Source organism: Littorina saxatilis, linkage group LG1 (genome assembly GCF_037325665.1).
Source record: "Littorina saxatilis isolate snail1 linkage group LG1, US_GU_Lsax_2.0, whole genome shotgun sequence".
Taxonomy (NCBI): domain Eukaryota; kingdom Metazoa; phylum Mollusca; class Gastropoda; order Littorinimorpha; family Littorinidae; genus Littorina; species Littorina saxatilis.
Window position 1 is genome coordinate 90,228,449 of NC_090245.1, and position 24,559 is coordinate 90,253,007.

Below are 24,559 nucleotides of genomic sequence, written 5' to 3' on the forward strand. Positions count from 1 at the left end.
TAAATATGCTATATTTGGGATTAAAAACAAGCTCTGAAAATTAAATATATAAAAATTATTATCAAAATTAAATTGTCGAAATCAATTTAAAAACACTTTCATCTTATTCCTTGTCGGTTCCTGATTCCAAAAACATATAGATATGATATGTTTGGATTAAAAACACGCTCAGAAAGTTAAAACAAAGAGAGGTACAGAAAAGCGTGCTATCCTTCTTAGCGCAACTACTACCCCGCTCTTGTCAATTTCACTGCCTTTGCCATGAGCAGTGGACTGACGATGCTACGAGTATACGGTCTTGCTGAAAAATGGCATTGCGTTCAGTTTCATTCTGTGAGTTCGACAGCTACTTGACTAAATGTTGTATTTTCGCCTTATGCGACTTGTTTTTGTTTTTTTAAACAGATAACTGCCTGAGGCATGACTGAAAGCCCCAGGGGCTCCATGCACCTGGAGTTGTCGGGTCCAGTAACTTTAAGACATTAATGCATGAAAACTAAATTCACCAGAACAAGCAGTCAGGGTGTTGACTTTCGGTATTTGACCAAGGGTTGGTTTTATCCCATGTAAAAGTCAGGCCAGATCTGAAACGTTGAGCCGAACTGTAAACACGGGAGGAGCGTGCCTTTAAATCCCATGACGGTAAAAATATACAGGACCAATCTGGAATTTAAATTTCCAAGTCATCCTTTATAACCAAGATTTTGCTCCTAATTCAACAACCCTGCAATCGTTCTCTTTGTCCACATGTTAGTACATTGAAATATACACCCACTGGTACAACGCTATTTCTGTAACAGGGGAGGGGGCGACAGTCGGGTGTTGGAGAAGGAAGAAGATGGGCTTTGACCCCAACAATCAAGCATGAGATCCCAGATAATCTTTGAGGAAGACACCTAAAATCAAGGACATATCATTCCTGCAAATTTGTTCAGAGGTCTGTAAATTCTAACCAGTTGAACAAGTATACTATACTGTCAGAAGGTGGCGAAAGAATTTTCTTATTATGTTGTAACGACGAATTTTAAGTTCAAACCACCGTCGGATCTCTGTCCTTCAATCTAAAATTGATATCTAAGCTGAAGTTCTTCTCTTAGCAGTTTTTTGGTCTTTTAGCTGTTAGAGGGAGTGGTGCATGCAGTTTATTTCGGATATTGCCACGAACATACACACACACCCACACACTGCCAGTCAATCCCATACCATACCAAAATGTACAACGCATGCTAACAACTCTGACAGAATAATATTTAAATGCTTTATTCACATCGCTTGTTGTGTACATACAATATTTGCTCACAAACTCACGTACGAGTTAAAACCTTGTGCACAAAACCCTGTCTCAGTTGTGCTGTCGCTTAACAGAAAATATCTTAGATCAGTGACAAAATTTCTTTACCTACCAATCTCAAATCAGACTTACATGCGCACACACACACATACACACACTTCACAAATTTGTAAAACTTGTAAGTAAGTGAATTTCATTAAAAACATATGCTTAGAACATATTTTAGAAAATGCAAAGAAAACTTTTCTGTATTCTGATAACAAAACCAAAGAGAACACTCCCAAGCGAACACATTTCACACGGTAAACCTGCAAAGGCAAGGGTGTTACATTGATTCTTTTATTCAGCTGAAAAGACATGAGTAAAAACCTCATCTAGTTAAAAACAAGTTGTGAAAAAAGGAACCAATGACTAGTCAGTTCACAGTACAGCCTCTTTTCAGTCATTATGGGTACAAACTTACCGAAGAACTTACATATATATGTACAAAACAGACTTTCTCCATTGTTTCTAAATGAAACAACTAAATTCATACACGTGGCTTCTGCACATTCCTTGTAACTAAAACTATCAAAACACATCAGGCTTATGTCCGCTTATTCTGCCTGAAACTCATAAAACACATCTGGGTTATGTCTGTTCTTTTTATCCGACACTGATGAACCATATTGGGGTTATGAGCGCTCTTCTACCTGAAACTAGTGAAACCTACTTGGGTCAGGTTTAATTTCTCTCGCTTAGTCTACTCTACTCTTTGGGTTAGTACATTCCTAACTGAATTTACTCAAAAAAATTTTACCATTGGGTTATGTCTATTTCTTCTACCTGAATCTACCTGAAAACATTTGGCTTCAGTTAATTTCTTCCAACCAAACCACATGCGGCGTTATTTCCTTCCAAATATCCAAACTACTAGGGAAGGTGGTTTTTTTCAGATTAACTGTCCACCATAATTACAATAATCACTAGTTAAAATTACACTAAACTTCAGCTTGATTTACTAAGTGTACCGAGAAAAGCAGTTCTCACTGTTAGAAAGAAAAGTGGGAATCACTGCTCTCCAACTACAGTTCAGAATTTGATTACTTTCCAAAATCACAATCACCACTGCAGTTCTTTTCCTCCATTCTGGGTTTTGTTTAGCATAACTTTTCTTCTAGTTCTATGCTTTTTATTGTCATGTGACACAATAATCCAGCCTATCAACTACCAGGGTTTTCAGCATGTCTAAACATTAGCAAAAGCACCATTTCTTTATATATATATCTATCGGATTTCATGGGTGATGATGGGTTACAACTGTGCATATTATGACTCTACTTTTACTCACTACTGTAAGAGGCTGTGTCCTCACACAAATATAGTTCTTGTCACTTGTGTTGTCCTATAAAAGCTGGCCAGCCAGCATGTGCATGTGAAATGATTCATCACAGAGAAGCATACCTTCACAGGGAATCCATTTGTTTTGTTTTTTGTGGTACCCCTCCCCCACTCAACCATACTTCACCGCGTCATCTTTCCATCTGGGCATGACACCAACGGATTAAAAGGGTTGACTAAGAATGGCAGCGACGTCCCCCCGTGTTTTCAGCACCTCTGCACTTCTGCAGAAGACCTGTCTGATGCGCTGAAAGATGTAGGGGTCAAACACCGACCTGGCTGTGTTGGACCTGTCGAACGGTTCTGAAAAAAAGTGATAAGAATCCTTCAGTCGAGCTTGTTGCACGTAACACTCAGCATAAATTAAAGTATAATCACAAATTTTAATAATAAATTTTCATTTGATTAATATACTTACCCGAATCACATAAAGCATTGACGCAGTCTGAGATGCTAAGGTCTGAAAAGGCTACCCGTCTTAAACAATTTTAAAGGGAAGCAACCCCACCACAAAAAGTGTAAATGGAGCCCTGGTAATGACCACAGACCCGGGTAGTTACCTCCCATTGGTGTGTACTACGTCACTACCGCTCCTCAACATGTGGTCAAGATCATACGGCTTTAAAGAAACTAAAAAACCATAAGCGGGGTTGGTTGGAGGGCAAAAACCATGTGATTCGGGTAAGTATATTAATCAAATGAAAATGTATTATTAAAATTTTCGATTAAATTACATTTTCTTACTCCGAATCACATAAAGCAGATAGCTTCAACAAGGCGGTGGGAAAGAAAAATCTAACTCACTCTAAATATCCTTGCCAGAAACTGGCCCGCTGCCAACAAGTTAGGAAGGGCCCAGTGGGAAAGAAAAATCTAACTCACTCTAAAACCCTTGCCAGGAACTGGCCCGGTGCCAACAAGTCAGGAAGGGACCGGAGAACCCTCCTGATTGACAGCCGCGATGTCTCTCAGGCAAAACTTGCTAAAGACAACTTCAGAGAGCCAGTAAGCTGTGCCCAGCACTTCGTCCATTCTCCCGGACCGTAAAACGGCCCAGGAAGAGACTCAAGCCCTGGATTTAATGAACCCGAGCCGAGTCGAGGGGAAAGACAAGCCCCCCCCCCCCCCCCCCTTTCTATTGGAAGGAAATGCCAATGCCCTGGAACGATCCGTGCATAACGTTGTCCACTGAGTGCTGAGTAGGACGAACCCTCGAGGAGACCGTAAGACAATCATGCCAAAGTATGCAAACCTTGGGATGGAGTGAAGACCGAAAAGGCCTGTGAGATATAGAAGTCAGCTCAAGAGAAGACTGACCGATCTCCACACAATGAGCGAGAGAGACGCCTGAGTACAAGATACCAGACTCCAACTCGATGGGAAAAGCTCAAAACAGAGCAAAAAACGTTCCTAAAATTCCAAGAACGCTCACCCTCCAAAGCACGCTGTACTGCTTCCCTGCGTTAGAGTCCAAGTCTAACCAAGACAAGAAACATAGTACTCCTGGGTAGTGACAGAAAAAACGCCAAATAAAGAAACTGACTGCTATCTTTGACATCGTCACCCATAAAGCATGCTTGAGAAGGGTGCCGTAACCAGCAGTCTAGCTGCCCTCAAAAGAGATGGTCGCCAGTTATCCTCTACCAGTCCCTGCAAAAGCAGAGAGAGATAGTACGAGGAAGCAGCGACTTACGATTGTGCGTAAGCAACCGGAAGTGCGGAAGTCACAGTGGTCGAAGCCTGGTGTGACCGGTGACCATGAACAAAATGGCTAAAAGCCATAGTGTCCGCAGTTCAGCCTTCGCTGCCAAATCAAGAGCCTTCCTGAGTTTGGGCGAAAAACCAAAAACGCGCAAATGCCGTAGTCAAAGTTGCCTGTGGTAGAAGGGTGACTGTAAAAGGAAACCCGACCTAAACGGAAGTCGTCCTGACTCACCCCATCTAGGATGTGGGTGAAGAAAGAAACAGTCGAAATCCGAAGTCACAGGAACCGAAAACGCCATATTCAAACAGCGACAGACAGGAGACTATTGCACAGGCCAAGGCTGAGAGCCGTGATGCCCGTAGGACAGCCATTGTTCCGAAGTACCCACAGTACGCAGGTACAGGGTTCCTGCAGGGCAGAGCTGATACAATTCAAGGAGTTTTCAAGGACATTTCCAGGACCAAATAAATGCTTTTCAAGGACATGATTTTCCCCAAATTAATGCAAAGCACCAAGCTTACCTTCAGTTTTTCAAGTCATCAAGTTTCTGGTGAATTTCTTTCTCAAGAGATACCACTTCGTAGTTGTTTCCCTTGCCAACTTCCGGGAAGGGAAGCAACTACGGGTGACTAGTAATAGTTAGTTCGTCTGCTTTCGTTTTTACTCGATCTTTTATTCTCCCAAAATGTGTGTACTGTATTTGACGAAAAAAAAGGGGGTTGCATTTTTTTTTAAATAAGACAAGCTGCTGACGAAATGTATAGGCAACAATTTGGAAAAATCAAGTACTTTTCAATGACTATTTAACAAAACTCTATTTTCAAGCACTTTTCAATGCCTGGAAAAGGTTTTCCAATTTTCAAGGAGTTTTCCAGGGTTCAAGGACTCTGTACGAACCCTGCAGGTAAAAGTACGAAACGAAAGTTTCAGTTGCCAAATAAGATGCTGGGCTATGAGCCCGCAGCAAAGAAACCGGAACATTAGCTAACCCTCTGCCCGAAGGAGAGGACTAGCCAAACCTGAGAGAGGTGGTAAGCCACAAAGGATGACTCCTCACCATACATTGCCAAAGACAATGCCCCCTCAGGAAAACCTGTATGTTACCTCCGAGGCCAACTCAAGGGCACCTTAAGTTTGGACGAAACACCAGAACGCGTCCGCTCGCTAGAGTCCAACTCGGCGAAAGACAAACAAGGACCATAGTCCAGTTGCTTGTGGCAAAAAGGGTGAACAGGGTAACGTGAAGACAGAAACCCCACCCAAACGGAAATCGTCCTGCCTCATCTCCTGCATAGGAAGAGAAGTAACTCATAACTCATAACTCATAACATTTTATTGATCCAACAAAGGAAATTAAATTGGTCATCAGCACATATAGGTCATTAATTAATAATTATAAAAGAATACCAACACACATGCATACATACCTACATACATACCTACATACATACATACATTCCATGTTAAAGTGTAGTTAAGAACATCACAGTAATTATATCATTGTTTAGATTAACAGATAAGTTTTTATGTAAATGATGATAACAACAATCCATAATTAATGCTATTGCACTACCAAAGAAGAGACCAACCAAACACATAAAACCAATAACAGTAATCATCATCAGTTATCACAGGTATCACAGTAGATTAGCCATCAGGTAGTTAGGAAAGAATTGTCGAAATCCGAAGCGACAAGAACAGAGGAAGCAACCACCACCGCCAACAGGTGGAATGGCTGTTGCACAGGCTGAGGCTAAAAGCCTAGATGCCCTTGGGTCAGCCGTTGTTCCAAAAACCCCTGACGTACCTCCTTGACTGTCAGTGAGAGGAACAACCTCTCCGGTTAAAACCGGAAGTGCGACAGAAGAAGCAGCCCGTGGCTGAAACGACTGTTGCACTGACTGAGGCCGGAAGCCATTATGCCCGAAGGCCAGCCCTAGATCCGACCAGAAGAGACCTCGGCGGGTGCTCGAGCTGATAGACCTTGTTCGCTGTGTTAAGATCGGACTGATGCATAAAAATGTGAAAATATGCATCCGTCAGATCGATTGAAGTCGCTCCCACCATCCATTGGCTGTGTACAGAGACCATCCAATGAGAAAGTGCAGGGAGGGGACCCCGCCATCACGAAAGTGGAGGGCGGAGGGGGGGTGAGATCGGGAGCACTTCATTGGGGGTAAGGCTTGCTGCTAGAGCTGCCCCTCCCCCTGCCCGACACTGATCTTTACCTCGAAACTCGAGAACCAGTCAGAGACAGCCTAATGGCTGCCGGTTTAGCTTGGCCAGAGGCCTGAGCCTGCTTCTCCTGAGGAGGCTAGCTCTGCTTCAACCCTTGCAGAGAGAAGTCGGAGAACTGCTGATCTCTGTTCAACTGGATCTCCTTCCTTCTGGTATCAAACACCAGATGTCCAAAAGAGATCCCTCTACCACGGGCAAAAGCTCTCAAGGTGTCTCTCTTAGACTGCTCAGTAAACCGAGAATGCAAGAGAAACACGTCCCTCCGACACATGACTGTATGAGTGTAGTGAAGGTAGGACAGCCTCATTTACTCTTCATTCACCCTAGCAAGGGCTGACCAAAAGAGTAGAGATGTCATCAGCGTCCTGATCCACACTTAGTGTGAAAGGATTCAGTGAGAGAGCGAGAGAGAGAGCGCTCTGACGATCATCTCCGAGAAAGAGGCAAGTTCCAAAAGCTGACGTCCAAATTCCTCCGAAGAGACAAGGGGGTGGTCTGGGAACGCAACACCCAAGTCCCTCTAAAACCTGCTTAACCAGCAGAGGAAGAAGTTCCTGCGTTACCGGAAAGGTGTACGCGGAAGAGCAAAGGACGCCAACAAGTTCCGCCCGGCTTCGGCAAAGTGAACTTCTTATGAAAGAAGGAACAAAAGTCGAAGCCTGTGTAGCCGAAGCCAGCCAAGGCTGAGCGTGTTCCGCCGGAACTGAACCATGAGGAACAAGAAATTCCTCCGATAGGAATAACACCCCCGTTGGTCAAAGGGAAATAACCATTCTCACTGCTCAGGATTGAGCAATTTAGAGCTTATCTCTAAGCCCTTTTGAACTGTTATGGCTTCTCAAAGGAAGGCCAGTACATACAAATACAGTCGAACCCACTTAAAACGAACACGCTTGTTACGAATTTTGACTTATGACGTATTAGTTTTAAGTTCCCAACTGAATACCTCTTTCTTCATGCTTAAAAAAAATGCTTAAAACGAATTCTTTATAACGAATTTGTGCTTATAACGAGCACTTTTTGGATTCCCAAGCATGCATAATGTCTGTAATTTACTCACGCTTATGACGAAATCTTTAAACTCGTCCCGAGATCGACATATCATGGGAATTTAAGAAGTTTGAATGTGTCAAAAGCGCCGGAATGCAAGTGTTCCGCCATGTTTATCAACGCACATGGACCGGATGTAATCATATTGCAAAGAGTATCTTCCCTTGCGTCGACTGCTTGAACCATCGCTCAACCGATCACTGAATAAAGTTAAACTGATTGTACTGTACTCACAAAACAAATTTAAATTTAGAATCAAAGTGATTGATAGCTCAGACACTGAACATGAATGACTGATATAAGGATCAGCTTTGATCGCGACTGCAGTCAGACAGATCGCCTACAACGATGGCAGATAAGAAACGGGCGATCTCTCTTGAGAAAAAACTACAAATTTTACGCGACGTGGACATGAAGACTGGTTTAAAATCGGCGGTTGCTGCAAAGCATGGGATATCGGCATCCACCCTGTCTACCATACTCAAAAATCGGGTGAAGATCAACGATGCTTTCAGCAACTCATCCCACCCACTGACATCCAAAAGAATGAGAGAAAGCAAAAACGGCAAGATTTTGGATGATGCAGTTTACACGTGGTTCAAACAGACAAGATCACAAGGTGTCCCGATTTCTGGCCCTCTTCTGCTTTCAAAAGCTCAAGAACTTGCCACCGAATTGGCAATCGACTTCGCTCCGAACAACGGTTGGCTACATCGCTTTAAAAAACGAAGAGCCATCAACTGTAAAGCGATTACAGGAGAGTCCCTCGCGGTCACCCCGGATATGACCGATCGTTGGTTCACGAAAGACCTTCCCGATCTTTTGACGAGTTTTGAGCCAGAAGACATTTACAACTGTGATGAAACCGGGTTGTTCTTTCGGTGCCTGCCTTCACGTACACTGGCCTTCAAAGGCGACCAATGCAAAGGTGGGAAAATCCCCAAAGAACGTTTGACGGTGCTAATTACTGCATCCATGGCCGGTGAGAAGCTCCCCCTCTTTGTGATTGGCAAGTTTCAAAAACCACGATGTTTCGCCAAAGTTACATCCCTCCCTGTGAAATACGTGGCCAACAAGAGGGCCTGGATGACTGGAGTCATATTTGAAGAGTGGGTGAGGAATTTGGATGCCAAGATGTTGCACCAAGGCCGCAAAATCGCTCTCGTCATCGACAACTGCCCCGCCCACCCCAAACTACAAAACCTCAAAGCGATAAAACTCGTATTCTTGCCAGCAAACACCACCAGCCACACTCAACCCTGCGACCAAGGCATCATACGCAATTTTAAATGCTACTACCGTCAAGTGGTCGTTCATAAACTCCTGCTGCACATCTCCGATAAAGAGTCGACTTCAGCATCGTTCAAACTGAACGTCCTTGATGCACTGCATATCATGCGATCTTCATGGTCCTACGTCGAAGAAAAATCTATCGTCAACTGCTTCAGACACGCAGGGTTTGTTTCAGCGGCAGCGGCAGTCCCCATCGCAGACGATGACAACCAGGAAGCAGAAGCAGAGGAAGTTCCTGTGGCAGTGATGGCACCACCGGGGTTTTCTCAACTGGGTGAAGGAGTGTCATGGGAGGATTTTGTCCACGTTGATGATGAAGTGGAAACAACTGCCGTTTTGTCGGTCAAAGAAATAGCTGACAGCGTGAGAGAGATTTCCCTCTGTGAAACAGTTGTGGAGGAAGAGGAGGATGATTCAGTCACGAGGGAGATCCCAACCCCGAAACAAGCAGCAACATGTGTCGACACCCTGATGGATTTCCTGCAAATGCGTCCACTCTCCGACGCATCCGACACATTCATGGACAATCTCCGTGCGATGCAAACATTCATACACAACACAGCGATCACTGAGGCCAAGCAGACGTCTATTACAGACTTTTTTAGGTCAAAATGATAAGGTGTTCAACAATGTGTCTATGGCAATCCGTTTGTAAAGAAATTACGTTTTTTCCTGTTGATCTAAATAATGAATTATTTAACTGAATAATTCATTATATAGCTAAATAATTCATTATTTAACTAAATAATTCATTATTTACACAAAAGTAAAAAGTGTGATTGTTGTAATTAAAGTCAGGGTGTCGACACATGTTGCTGCTTGTTTTCATATTTTGTCTATTACAGACGTTGATCGTGTCTTGCTCTGATTTTTGGCTCACGTAAGTGTAGCCTATGCGATGATAAACTTTGTCTGTCTGTGCGTGCATGCGTGCGTGCGTGCGTGCGTGTGTGTGTGTGATAGAAACTTTAACATTTCCGAGTCTATGGATAAAGCTCGCATAAGAAGATTACGTCTCGGTCAAAAGTGTTTGACGTGTGTGATAGAAACTATTTGAAGACGTCACATTGTGACGTAAGAGGGTTAGACATCACGCAAAAGAATTACAGAAAGTCTCGGTCATTGTTATTGTGAGCGGGCCGAGACTACTTGGCAGATCCAGGGTCTCGCTTTCTTGTACAGTTTCACCTATGCTTACTGTGTGTGTGTGTGTGTGTGTGTATGTGTGACGGAGTGATTGAGTTTGTGTTACTGTTTGTCGATTTCTTACGTGAGCCTTGAAGGCTTCGTCTCTTGTTCATATTTTGTCTATTATTGAGAATACAATCTGACATGTTCAAACAATCATGGTGTGCGAGAATAGAATCAACCTCTGTGTGTGTGTGTGTGTGTGTGTGTGTGTGTGTGTATGTGTGTGCGTGTGTGTGTGTGTCTGTCTGTCTGTGCGTGTGTGTGTGTGCGCGTTTGTGTGTGTGTGTGTGTTTGTGTGTGTGTGTGTGACCAAAAACGTAACACATGAACATGTAACTGAATGTCACTTTATTGTCCAAACGTGAAGCAGCATGAAAGTTGCGAAAGAAACAAATTGAAATAACATAAAATGTACAAAAAAATGTTTAAAAAAAAAAAAAAAAAAAAAAAAATCAAATCTCTTAAAACGAATTTCGGTTAAGACGAACTTATTTCACGATCCCCAGTGATTCGTCTTAAGCGAGTTCGACTGTACACAAAAGCCGCCAGATCACATCACAAACAGAACTGAACAATCCACAGGTGTTGCCCACATAGAGAGAGAGACACACACACACACACACACACAAACACAGAGAAGCCGTATATATAGAGAGATAGATGACAGTGTATTTTTCGCGTGGCTATAAATTGATTCGACCTTTGCACTTTTACAGTGAGGATAATTTACGGGTCCAATTTACGTTCTGGACACTGCGGTGACCTTCTAAAAATAGTAACAGAACGCCGGGAATATCCGAAGATGCCCCCTCATGTACTATAGTGCACCATACGAAGGAAGGGAGGTAAACGCTGAAAACATGGAGAAGATAAGGAAGAGTTATGCCGTAGTTGATCCCCCCAAAAAACCAAAATCCACCAATAACTCCCTAACCGTGTGTTTGACTGGTCCCAATTTTTGTAAGGACCGTCTCAGGAATGTATAGAACCTGTTCACCAAGTTTGGTGACGATCGGTCCGTTCATTCTTGAGATCTACTTGCGAACACAAACAAACACACAAACAAACAAACAAACACATCGAGTGAAACCTATACACACCCCTATACCGGGGGTGTAACAAGCAGCAGAACCGGAACACTGGGGATACCACTTCCGGGAGGAGATGGTCTAGCCAAAACCTGCGAAAGGTGGTACACGCCGAAGGTGACTCTCGAACCGGAAGTAGGAATCCTCCTCCTTCGCAGAACGGAAGTCCGACATCGCCGACTGAGCAACCAAAGCGGAAGCCGCCGAAGCCGATGTACCCTCCGGAAAGTATCTGGAAGTAACCTCCGTCACAGCTTCGAGAGCAGCCAAGAGCTTCGACGGAAATCCAGAACATGTCTGATCGCTGGCTAAAGACTGTACATCAGAATAGCCAAGCGAACGGACACGGACCTGATGAACGGGATGACCGGAAACCGGAAACCCGTCCACCCGGAAACCGTCCTGTCTCAACCCCTCCCATAAAGGGTAAGAGTAAGAGGAGGTAACATCTGAAGCCACCAGAACTGAATAGGCAGTAGCCGCAACACCCAACAGGTGAATTGACGACTGTCCTGGCCGAGGCTGAAAGCCTGAATGCCCGTAGGCCAGCCGCTGTTCCTCACTCACTGACATCCAAGAGGAAGCGTCAGGAAGAGGAGCAGTGTATCCGGACAGAGCCGGAAACGCAACAGACAAAGCCGCACAATGCGGAAGCAAAGGTTGCGTGGACTGGGGCCGGAAGCCCGAACGCCCGTAGGCCAGTCCGCGGTCAACTCCAGTCAAGACCACAACGTGTACTTGCAATGGAGGACCTATGCTTCCGGTAAACCGGAAACGGCTACCGCCCTTGCGCTGAAAACACCAATGCCGGCGACGAGGCAAAGGTGAGGTCAGAACAGAAGTGGACTGGGGCCGGAAGCCCGAGCGCCCGTAGGCCAGTCCGCGGTCAACTCCAGCCAAGACCTCTGCGTGTACATGAGATGGAGGACCTTCGCTTCCGGGAAAACCCGGAAGCGCGACTACCGGAAACGGTAGCCGCCCTTGCTCTGAAAACACCTATGCCCTCTACGTGACAATAGGGGAGTTCAGAACAGAAGTTTGCGGGTTGTGATCCCGCGCCAAAGAACCGTTTCCCAGCAGGGAATGTCCGGCAGCCTCACGAGGGCCGGTGGACCAGTTCGACTTAACGCAGTGTCAACCACGGAGGCAGAAGACAAACAAGCAAGGAGATCCTCCCCGGAAATCGTCGCCGACGCCATAAACGACGCCAAAAAGCGAGCGTCACCCAATGAAGGGGGGGAAAACACCACCGGCAGGCGGCGTGGGATGCTGCAATTCTTCTCTCCCAAACTGCGGAACTCTGGAAATAAAGAGCTAAGCAGTATAGACACCAGAGCGCCATGCTCCGATGCCTAAAAGAGGGAAAGCAAGAAGAAAAAGAAGTCAAAGACATGCTTAACTGCCCCCAAAACACATGTTCATTTGGGGCAGAATAAGTAACGGACATACTGTAGCGGTATTACATGCTTAGTCCGAAACAACAACAATTACCAATGGTCTGGTAGATCCATGACATAAGCCTTGCCATGTTTTATCACTGTCACTGTCAGCCATGCTGACCCACAAAAATGGCGGCCAAACAATAAGTTACTGGAAATATACAAGTCCAAAACGGACGAAGAGTCAGCAACTGCAACAAAATTCCTGTCAAAATAATGACCAAAGAGGAAAGAGCTTACCAACTAACAAAGAAGAAGGCAAGTAAGGAGGTAATATAAGGTTTGCCTTGCCACATTTTATCGCTGTCAGCCATGCTGACCAACAAAAATGGCGGCCAAACAATAACTCCTGTCAAATTGGTGCTAAAAGAACAACCAGTCCGTTTTGAACTGTCTGGTTGGTATACACACGTAAATAGGCCCAGTGAAATTGAACACTTTATCTGTACATATTTATTATGATATATGCGTGTGGAAGGAGTGTGAAGTTTTATGCATACACCATAACAAAATCCTGTGCTTCGCATTTGGTAAATAAACTGTTTGACTTTGACTAAGTTACTGAAAAATTTACAAGTCCAAAAACGGACGAAAAGTCAGCAACTACATCAACATTCTTGTCAAAATAATGACCAAAAAGGAAAGAGCTCACCAACTAACGAAGCAGAAGCCAAGTAAGACGGGTAAGTGGCCGGTGGGTGTCAAACAAACACCAAACAGCACAGCCACGAGAGAGCCAAAAAATCAACAACCTTCTCTCAGAGCTGAAAAAGTCGTAAGATCTTGACCACGTGTTGAGAAGCGGTAGTGACGTAGTACACACCAATGGGAGGTAACTCCCCGGGTCTGTATATCATTTCCCTTTTTTCTACACTAGAGGATGGACAAAAATTGCCACACACAAACACATAATTCAAAACTAAGGATATTTCACATTAAAGTTTAAAACCTACCCGAGTCAATCTCAGTGGATTATGAAATGTTTTGCGCATTCTTTCTGAAGAGCATGCAGCTTCAAACAATAACTTTTGCTTGCAACAATGCAAACAGTACATACAGCAAGTATACTAAAAAACTGAAAAAAACAAGCTTTAATCACTTATCACTTCTCATTGACCAATGACAAGCATTAAGTCAGGCTCTTATTTAAACACCACAACAACAACAAAATACATGTAGTCACTTTCATGCAACTACCACAAACACTTTCTCTTGCAGACACAAGCATGCAAACACATACACGCACACACACACAAGCACTGTACCTTCAATGCAAAGATACTTCCACTGCGTAGGGTCTCCGCTGTTCCTCATCACCACTCCCCGGTTCAACACGCGACCCTCACCGACACTGATCACATCAGTATCTGATCTGAAATCAGGACACACATTTTTTGTAGATAAGGAAAATAGCAATCACTGACACATGGAAATATACCATCAAGGCCAATATTCATACTGAAATAGATACACCTGAAGATTAGATTATAAAAAAGACCTGTGGAAAAGGTTGCTCCCTGCAACATCAACAATGAAAATTAAACACAAAGGCAAAAATGCTTCACCAGCATGCAACTGAAGTCACATTAAAAAAAAGTTTAAAAAAAGTGTAGTGCAATAGTTTGTTTTTTAACCTTTGCCGTGCTTCCTGGGTTCACACAAACCCATACTTTTAAAGAGTAGTAGTGATTGTAACTATCCCTCTGCCGACGGCGCGGGTTCTGCTACACCCATAATTACCTAAGCGGCGGAACAGTGTCTGTCTGTCTGTTTGTCTCCAAGAGAATGTCTGTCTCTCTGTCTGTCTGTCCGTATCTCTCTATCTGTATGTCTGTTGTCAGTTGCTCTGTCTGTCTGTCTGTCTATCCGTCTATCTGTCTATCCGTCTATCTGACTGTCTGTCTATCTGACTGTCTGTCTCTGTCTCTCTCTCTCTCTGTCTCTCTCTCTTAGTCTCTCTCTCTGTCTCTCTTTCTTAGTCTCTCTCTCTCTCTCTCTTTCTTAGTCTCTCTCTCTCTCTTTCTTAGTCTCTCTCTCTTTCTTAGTCTCTCTCTCTCTCTTTCTTAGTCTCTCTCTCTCTTTCTTAGTCTCTCTCTCTCTCTCTCTTTCTTAGTCTCTCTCTCTCTTTCTTAGTCTCTCTCTCTCTCTCTTTCTTAGTCTCTCTCTCTCTCTCTTTCTTAGTCTCTCTCTCTCTCTTTCTTAGTCTCTCTCTCTCTCTCTTTCTTAGTCTCTCTCTCTCTTTCTTAGTCTCTCTCTCTCTCTCTCTTTCTTAGTCTCTCTCTCTCTCTTTCTTAGTCTCTCTCTCTCTCTCTCTTTCTTAGTCTCTCTCTCTCTCTTCTTAGTCTCTCTCTCTCTCTTTCTTAGTCTCTCTCTCTCTCTCTTTCTTAGTCTCTCTCTCTCTCTCTTAGTCTCTCTCTCTCTCTTTCTTAGTCTCTCTCTCTCTCTCTTTCTTAGTCTCTCTCTCTCTCTCTTTCTTAGTCTCTCTCTCTCTCTCTTTCTTAGTCTCTCTCTCTCTCTCTTTCTTTGTCTCTTTCTTTCTTAGTCTCTCTCTCTCTCTCTTTCTTAGTCTCTCTCTCTCTCTTTCTTAGTCTCTCTCTCTTTCTTAGTCTCTCTCTCTTTCTTAGTCTCTATCTCTCTTTCTTAGTCTCTCTCTCTCTCTCTCTTTCTTAGTCTCTCTCTCTCTATTTCTTAGTCTCTCTCTCTCTCTCTTTCTTAGTCTCCCTCTCTCTCTTTCTTAGTCTCTCTCTCTCTTTCTTAGTCTCTCTCTCTCTCTCTTTCTTAGTATCCCTCTCTCTCTTTCTTAGTCTCCCTCTCTCTCTTTCTTAGTCTCTCTCTCTCTCTCTCTCTTTCTTAGTCTCTCTCTCTCTTTCTTAGTCTCTCTCTCTCTCTCTCTTTCTTAGTCTCTCTCTCTCTCTTTCTTAGTCTCTCTCTCTCTCTCTTTCTTAGTCTCTCAGTCTCTCTCAGTCTCTCCCTCCCCCTCTCCCTCCCCTGCAAGAAGTCGGTGAAGGGAGAAACTCGATGCACCCACTGAAGTAGCGCTGTGGGTTTCCCTGAACCCACCCCGTCGTTAGAGAAATAAACGGTAAAAACCCTCTTTCAAATGTATGGGTTCAGACAAACCCGCATCGTCGTTAGAGAAATAAACGGTAAAAACCCTCTTTCAAATGTATGGGTTCAGACAAACCCGCATCGTCGTTAGAGAAATAAACGGTAAAAACCCTCTTTCAAATGTATGGGTTCAGACAAACCCGCATCGTCGGGCGTGTGTAGTCAAAAGCGGCATCCGGCAAAGGTTAAAGTCATGAATAAGAGTAAAAAGTTAGTGCTCCGCCTAGCTTTCGTGTATAGTTTAGCTGACACTACGGCACACTTGCTCCTACCAGACCCAGTGAATTGAATAAGAATTTCAAAAGCATGAAATAGAATCTCAAACATGACCTCAGGCAAAAATGGGGTTGGCCTAATGACTTGGAGATGGGGCAGATGGGGGGACAGGGAGAGAAATGACACAGCCGTAACCAGTAAGTCATATGGGAGGAAACAAACGAGAACTACGCAACAATAAACTCTGCAGAGACTGCTGACCTTTCTTTATTTCTTTATTTGGTGTTTAACGTCGTTTTCAACCACGAAGGTTATATCGCGACGGGGAAAGGGGGGGAGATGGGATAGAGCCACTTGTTAATTGTTTCTTGTTCACAAAAGCACTAATAAAAAAATTGCTCCAGGGGCTTGCAACGTAGTGCAATATATTACCTTACTGGGAGAATGCAAGTTTCCAGTACAAAGGACTTAACATTTCTTACACACTGCTTGACTAAAATCTGTACAAACATTGACTATATTCTATACAAGAAACACTTAACAAGGGTAAAAGGAGAAACAGAATCCGTTAGTCGCCTCTTACAACATGCTGGGGAGCATCGGGTAAATTCTTCCCCCTAACCCGCGGGGGGCAACTGCTGACCTGAACTGTAAGGCATAGTAGTCAAGGAAACAAACGAGAACTACACAACAATAAACTCTGCAGAGACTGCTGACCTGAACTGTAAGGCATAGTAGTCAAGGAAACAAACGAGAACTACACAACAATAAACTCTGCAGAGACTGCTGACCTGAACTGTTAGGCATAGTAGTCAAGGAAACAAACGAGAACCACGCAACAATAAACTCTGCAGAGACTGCTGACCTGAACTGTTAGGCATAGTAGTCAAGGAAACAAACGAGAACCACGCAACAATAAACTCTGCAGAGACTGCTGACCTGAACTGTAAGGCATAGTAGTCAAGGAAACAAACGAGAACCACGCAACAATACACTCTGCAGAGACTGCTGACCTGAACTGTAAGGCATAGTAGTCAAGGAAACAAACGAGAACCACGCAACAATACACTCTGCAGAGACTGCTGACCTGAACTGTAAGGCATAGTAGTCAAGGAAACAAACGAGAACCACGCAACAATACACTCTGCAGAGACTGCTGACCTGAACTGTTAGGCATAGTAGTCAAGGAAACAAACGAGAACTACAGTGGAGTCCGGGTACAACGAATCTCAAGGGAGATGCATTTTAGTTCGTTATATCAGTAATTCGCTGTAGAGTTTTCAACCTCACGAGACGGGTGACCACACCACCCCCTCCCCCATACACTCACACAGAGACACACAAACAACAGGATTGAGTCTATGCTAACCACTTCTTGTGGCTACTAAACAATAACAACAAACTCCTAATATTTCTTTAAACGTTCTGTAAAAAATGATTTGTATGAATGGTGTTGAAAAGAAGAGATAAAATAAATCCTCAAGGCAGTGACCGCACTCACCATGCACTGACATACGAAAGCAGCCACACAAACACAGCACAGAGGCACATGTGCAGATGCTTTGCGAGAATAACCTTGAAAACCAGTTTGAATAAAAAGCAGCATAGAGCTGCATGTCATAATCAAGTTATTTATTTTCTTTTTGTCTGGCTTTATTGACTGCATGCCGATCTTGTGGCAGTGACTTTTCACTCTTCAGTCGGAAATACACTAAACACAACACCGCTCTCACTCTCCCTCGCTGCCTACCCTAAAGCCGTGACAACTTATGCTTGGAAACTGTGTGGAAGAGTGCACCTCTCTATTTCTCTCCAATGATCTTCCTGCTGACAGTGACACAAGACACCCCATTGAGTTTAGCCAGCTACCCCCTCTCTCTCTCTCCCTTCCCCCAGCCATATATGAAAGGAGAACCACCTCTCATAGCTAAAACTAGGTCAATGACCCCTGGGAAGAAGGTCGCTGAGTGTCTATAAACAAGGCCACCCAGCTGCCCTGTGATCTTGCCGCACACGCAGATCGTTGTAGCCTTGTGACTTTTAGAGACAAAGCAGCTCTAGGGCGATGAAAACGTGTTTGTGCCCGATGTGTACTGGTGTGTACTGAGCACAGTCATAGCTTAGCAGCTGATTGGAATAGTGAAAACACAGTGGCTGTGGCTGTTCCGTGCACCTCCCGCGGTTTGTTCAGAGTTCGCTCATCACGCGATGTGCACTTGTGTTTGTGTATTTTTGTCTTTGGAGACAATTATTGACATCAGTTCGTTGTAGCCTTGTGACTTTTAGAGACAAAACGGCTGTGGGGCGATGAAAACGTGTTTGTTATAAGAGGGGTTCGTTATGCAAATGAGTTCAAAAGGTTCGTTGTAGTCGGAAAGTAACAAGTAAGAAATAGAAGGCTGTCTGCCGGGAAATCAATGGCAGTTCGTTAAAAGCGGGATTTCGTTATACCCAGGTTCGTTATAGCTGGACTCCACTGTACGCAACAATACACTCTGCAGAGTCTGCTGACCTGAACTGTAAGGCATAGTAGTCAAGGAAACAAACGAGAACTACACAACAATAAACTCCGCAGAGACTGCTGACCTGAACTGTAAGGCATAGTAGTCTAGGAAACCCTGGAAGAGCTTTCCCAAGCTGTCATCGTTTTTCGACCTCAGCTCCGGCAGAGGTTCGTCAAGTCGTAGGTTTTTCACATCGGTCTTCATGTGAAATCGATCCTGGAACATGAAGTGTTGAACAGTTGAATCTTTTGCAACATCAAGCAATTCTTTTATAATAGAGTAAACTGTAAAGGACACCCAGCTGTTGTTGCATGTACTGTCCACGTTCTGTTGCTCTAATTTTTCTCCTCCCTCTATTTCTATATCTTTACATTGTGTGTCTGACTAGAATGCACATGTGTACATGTTTACTTCACACATGATTTGAAAGTAGGATGTAACACTAACAAAGCAATGTTCACCAGCAATACTCATAACATGACATGAAAAAACCCTCACAATGAATACTAGACAACTTACTGGGTAGAGTTTCTGCAGGCATGGTAGGACAGGAGGTGTACAAACTGTGAAAATGAAATCAGAGTTTTTGTGAGAAAACAAAATCAGACACTTGTTCACATCATTGTGTGTGCGGGTGTATGTGTGTGCACGTGAGCTTCTACATGCCAACGTACATGTGTGTTTTTGTGAGGCAGAAGAAAGCGGAACCGTCGAACACCTAAAGACGAACCTTTCAATCATTGTCCATTTGCAAGACAGCTGCACTAGTTTTGCACACACATTTTCTAACCCCCCCCCCCCCCCCCCCCACAGATACATAAATCTTGTGTACATCAACCTTATCTGCCACAACCAAAACACACACAGACTCTCACCCTGTAAATAGTGAATAAGCATGAGTGCCAGAGAGTAGCTGGAGATGGTCCTCTTGCGTGCATCGTTGATGTCGTGAAAACGAGCCCAGAACTTGACGAACAGCATCAGCGGAGCAACTCTTGGATCAGCTGCAACAACACAACAAAATAAAATGTCACATCGCTGAAATAGTCAGACTTTGACATCCTTGCAAGACATTACAATGATTGTAAACAACACAATACAAAATGACTATGGAAGTATTCAACCTTGGTTTGCAATTTGTTTCAATGGGATTCTGACACCTCCGTTATTCATCAAAATTACTGTTAGTTATACTAATAGTGAGGAAAGCTGTACTTTAAAACTACTTTATGGTGCTGATTTTTACACATAATTCATATAATATAGAAAAATATTTTGACTAATATACAAAAATACAACATGCAAAAACCCTTCAGTGGGTGCTTTGAAATTACAGAAAATTGTAAATTTGCATAAAAACCTCATGTCTGATTCATACTGTTTAAAATTACTGGAGTACATGTACTGTTGTAAACAGAAACAAAATCATCCAGAACTTTGTTTTGTTTGTTCGTAAATTAGTTCAAAACTTACAGCTACTACGACACATTAGTGCAACACCAACAGCTACTTTAACACTGGTTAATGTCCACCAAAGGCTTTTCAGGGGGAAAGACAGCCACTACCTTTAAAAATCAGTGTCTCTAACTCTGGGACTGAAAACCCAACCTTGCCAAAGTGACAAGATGCAAAGGAATAATGTAATACACAGACAAACACACAGGTATGTATAGATCTACAAGTACTCGTACAGTGAAATTTCATGGTAATAAAAACTTACAAAGACAGTAGTACTTGAGCAGGTGTGTGTTGCGAATTCCCACGCCATTGTTGATGTTGAGGTCACACTCAATGTCCCTGGAGGAAAAGAACCAAGGCTTTTTTCGTCATACTGTTCCATGTTTATTGCTTGGCCTTTTCCTTCCTTCATTACTCAGAAAAACAATTATCATTATCAGGGTTCCCATCATATTTCCTCGATAAAATGTCCAGACTTTTCCAAACTAGTGTGCCTGTCTTTCAAACCAAATTAAAGAGACAAGTTTATTTTAGTTTAATCAGAAACTTCTTTTTCTCTGAGATACATCAACAATAACAATTGACATTCTCTGTCCTGACTACCTAATAACTGCACTATCAGCTTGGGAGTATAGTTAACCATCTTGATGCTCATCCGTTTTGTTCTGTTTAAAAGGCTTTAGCTGAAAACATGCTTGACATTCCTAAACTTTCCCAGACCTTCTTTACTATTCTATAAAACTTTCCCAACCTAAAAAATAAATAAGGTCTGCCCAAATTGGTCCTTTGACCTTTACAGTCAATTAGTTCAAGAAATATCATTACAGTCAATTAGTTCAAGAAATATCAGAGGCAGTGTCAGTTAGTCTAGGGCATCTCATAAGTCATTTAAATGTTTCTGTTCATAAAATACAACAAACCTGGTGTATAAAATAGTCAAACAAAAATCTCTCACTTTTTTGAATCTGTGAACTTGAGGATGGGAACCTTGGCCCTGATCACCTGAGATGACTTTATGAATGCTGCAACACAATTAACATACATGGCAGTATTAAAGATAAGAGAACAGGGCTGATGTGCAAGAGAGAGTACACAACTGGGTGGGAAGCAGCTGTGGGGTTGAAATTGGTTGAAATCATAAACAAATCTCAATTTTAACCAATTTGACCCAGCAGTTGGTTCCCACCCAGTTGGGCACTTCCTCATGCATGAAATCACATTAAGAAAGAGTTTGAGAAGAAATGGTACAGTCACGCTTTACACTTTGCAGAATTAACTCGATCGAATCAGTGTAGTGTACGACAAACAACTGCTTGTAATAGATAAAAACTCTTATTGAGTTGACCGCGTTGCATTCTTCATGGCTATTCAATAAAACATTAAATATTTCATTGCTGTAAATAGTGTTAAGTATCTAACATTCAGTCCAAAATTACTGCAAAGTACTTACTACAACTCCTGAGCGACTTGTGGACGGCGTTGAGTATGTGAACAGCTTCGTCCTTCTGGTCTATATCCTGTCAACACCCACCGACCAAAGATTACCTCATCACCCAAAACCCTTGCAAGCACCTGACCTACGCTAAACTCTCACAGGAAAAATGAATAACACCCCCCCCTCCCCCGAAAAAAAACCACGCCAAAATGACACTAGTGTCTCATTAGCTTGATTATTTTTTTGAATCAATTACAATCAACATTTTAACCTTCATTGTGCTTCCTGGGTCGTGGAGGACCCAGAGCCTCACAAAAGTGTCTGTATCTCTAAAACTATTGGGAGTTTTTGATTGAGACTTCATGTAATCCTCAAACACCATAGAACCTTCCTGTCATTCCAATTTTTAAAGGATTATCTTTGTAAACAAACAAACAATGACGTCATTTGAACTACACAGTCCGGATGTTGTGGGCCGTGGACAATATACGAATACGAATACGAATACGAATACTTTATTATCTCATACAGAGAAATTTCAGTGTGGTGCACATTAAAAGACAAAACAAATAATAAGACAACAGATAAAAGTACCATACGAAGCATACTACACTCGCGCACGCATATGTACACTAACAGGAATAGTAACATGATTCCAAATAGGTTAATTGCCGTCAGCTTTAGCTAAAAGTTTACCGCTAAAAACTATCATTATCACAGGACTAGATATGTCATTGAACAATATTTATCACAGGACTAGTCATTCGAGGGTTATCACACTCAGCATAAGGGTGCACATCAAAGAGTATAACAAATATTCATCACAGAAATCAGTGCATATGTTCACCGGCACACCTACTAGTTTTAATTAACTTAGGTATTTAAAAAGCCAATTGACTTTGGAATAAAACTGTTCTTAGTTCTGAGCGTGCGGAATCTGGGAGTGCGGAGGCGACGTCCTGAGGGCAGGACCTCGAAGTGGTGAGCGAGCACATGACTACTATCCTGGATGATGCAGCGGGCCTTTCGCACGACACGTCGTTCATACAGCACAGTCAGTCCTTCCTGTCTCACCCCCACAATCTTACCACATGTGTTCACCACCTGCCCAAGCACATTCTTACTCTTCACACACAGACCTCCATACCAGCAGATGAAAGAGAAAGTGAGAATGGATTCAATGAATGAGGTATAGAATGTTTGGAGGATGCGGCTGTTGATGGAATTAAAGAAGGTATTTTACGGTGTTTATCCCTATTCGGATGACGTGGGTTGTGTACGACCCATATTCTGCAAAGAGGCCGTAAGTAGTTTGTCCCTATTCGGATGGCGTGGGTTGTGTATGACCCATACTTTTTATAATCCCGACTGTGTAGTCCAAAGCGTGATCCGGTGAAGGTTAAGGTCATAACCGACCAACTGACGCTAAACCTTTCACACGTTTATGCATGTGTATGTATGGTTCCTGATATTCACCGGTCACCGACAATTTACGATAAAACCTTTGAGCAACACTAACTGTACTTCAGTAACCTCTCCATCAATCACCTCCTCCGAACATTCAATCATCCCTCACTCCATTGCCTATATTTTGTACCTGTATCTGTGAGACCAGTAAACACAGGTCCATGTCACTGGTATGTGTCCCAAAACCGCTCAGAGATGAACCCACAATGAACAGTCGACACCCTACAACAGTGACAAAGAGAAAATTAATATTCTGGTCATACTGCTTTTAATTTTATTCAAATACACAGACACACTCTGAAAGGAGAAAATAAAATAAAACTTCCAAGACAACAAGACAAACAGGGGAGATTTTAGTTTCCAACACTAACAAAGACTTTGGGCTAAATGGAGACAATAATTACTTAAACGGGGCCAAACAAATGTTTCTAATCGCCTCAAGAGCTATTCAGTTTGAATATACAATGTTCACAGGCAATCCATTGAAGGAAGAATGAGTTTCAAGGAAATAAACAACGGCAAGGGTTCAGGGGGCCGCTAGGGTCCCCTGGCGGGGTCAAGGGGCTATGCCCCTGGTGAGGGTATGGGGGCTATGCCCCTGGTGAGGGTATGGGGGCAACGGCCCCAGAAGCTGAAGCATTTTGGCCTTGTAAATATGAATTTAACCCCCTCTGGTGAAAGATAAATTGTGCATTTAAAGAAAAACATGATTTTGTTCCTCTCACCTGGGGTTAAACTGTCATTTTTCGCATGTAGTATTTAGTGTGATTTTCTTTTTGCTGTCAGAGAAAGCTGCGAAATCATGGAGATTTGGATTGCCTAGTTCAGAAATTTTGGTTTGGTTTGTTTGTTTGCTTAACGCCCAGCCGACCACGAAGGGCCATATCAGGGCGGTGCTGCTTTGACATTTAACGTGCGCCACACACAAGACAGAAGTCGCAGCACAGGCTTCATGTCTCACCCAGTCACATTATTCTGACACCGGACCAACCAGTCCTAGCACTAACCCCATAATGCCAGACGCCAGGCGGAGCAGCCACTAGATTGCCAATTTTAAAGTCGAAGGTATGACCCGGCCGGGGTTCGAACCCACGACCTCCCGATCACGGGGCGGACGCCTTACCACTAGGCCAACCGTGCCGGTAGTAGTTCAGAAATACCTCTGTGGGGTTTGTATGGGTTGTAAAAGAGTGAATACATGTACTCTTGCTTTTAAATGGCAGGGCCAAGCATTGAAAAAAGTGAGTTCAGCTTACGAAGGCGGGGGTCTGGAGGCCGCAGGAGGCCCCCAGTGGGGTCCAGGGGCAAAGCCCCTGGTGGGGGTTCGGGGGGCAAAGCCCCCTGAATTTGAAGATTTTTTTAGAGATTTTTTACCTAAAATTTTTTACCCCCCCAAAGAAGATTGAGCAATTAACTAAATTATGCCTTCACCAACAAGCAAAACACAGACAGAAAACAAGAAAACTGACAATCTTGTGTTATTTGGCCATTAAAAGTGCCATTCCCACTTCCAGGAATACCTGGATTCTTTGTCACTGAATGGCTGACCACGTTCAACAATGTCGCTTCGAGACATTATTTCAAGTCTAGAGCCACAAAACACCGGCACAAAGCATGCTCGCGCGATGCCAGAGGAAGTGCATGCTCCATCAAACTGTCAAACCAATTGAGAATTGAACCGAACGGCGCACAAAAC

At 43.3% G+C, this 24,559-nt stretch overlaps 1 protein-coding gene across 2 annotated transcripts in view; it reads right to left on the bottom strand.

The window, feature by feature from the left end:
* Nucleotides 1–1,244: 1,244 nt before the first annotated feature.
* The window catches only part of LOC138983761 (poly(A) RNA polymerase GLD2-like), a 37,177-nt gene continuing 13,862 nt past the window's right edge, over nt 1,245–24,559 (bottom strand). For both annotated transcript variants that reach the window (XM_070357086.1, XM_070357092.1), the window contains exons 5-13: nt 22,994–23,085; nt 21,412–21,478; nt 20,917–20,983; nt 20,224–20,300; nt 19,379–19,507; nt 19,023–19,066; nt 18,586–18,719; nt 13,941–14,047; nt 1,245–2,974 (exon numbers count right to left, since the gene is read on the bottom strand). In XM_070357086.1, the coding sequence (XP_070213187.1) occupies nt 2,835–2,974; nt 13,941–14,047; nt 18,586–18,719; nt 19,023–19,066; nt 19,379–19,507; nt 20,224–20,300; nt 20,917–20,983; nt 21,412–21,478; nt 22,994–23,085 (857 nt within the window). In that variant the 3' untranslated portion in view covers nt 1,245–2,834. The remainder of the gene's footprint in view (nt 2,975–13,940; nt 14,048–18,585; nt 18,720–19,022; nt 19,067–19,378; nt 19,508–20,223; nt 20,301–20,916; nt 20,984–21,411; nt 21,479–22,993; nt 23,086–24,559) is intronic.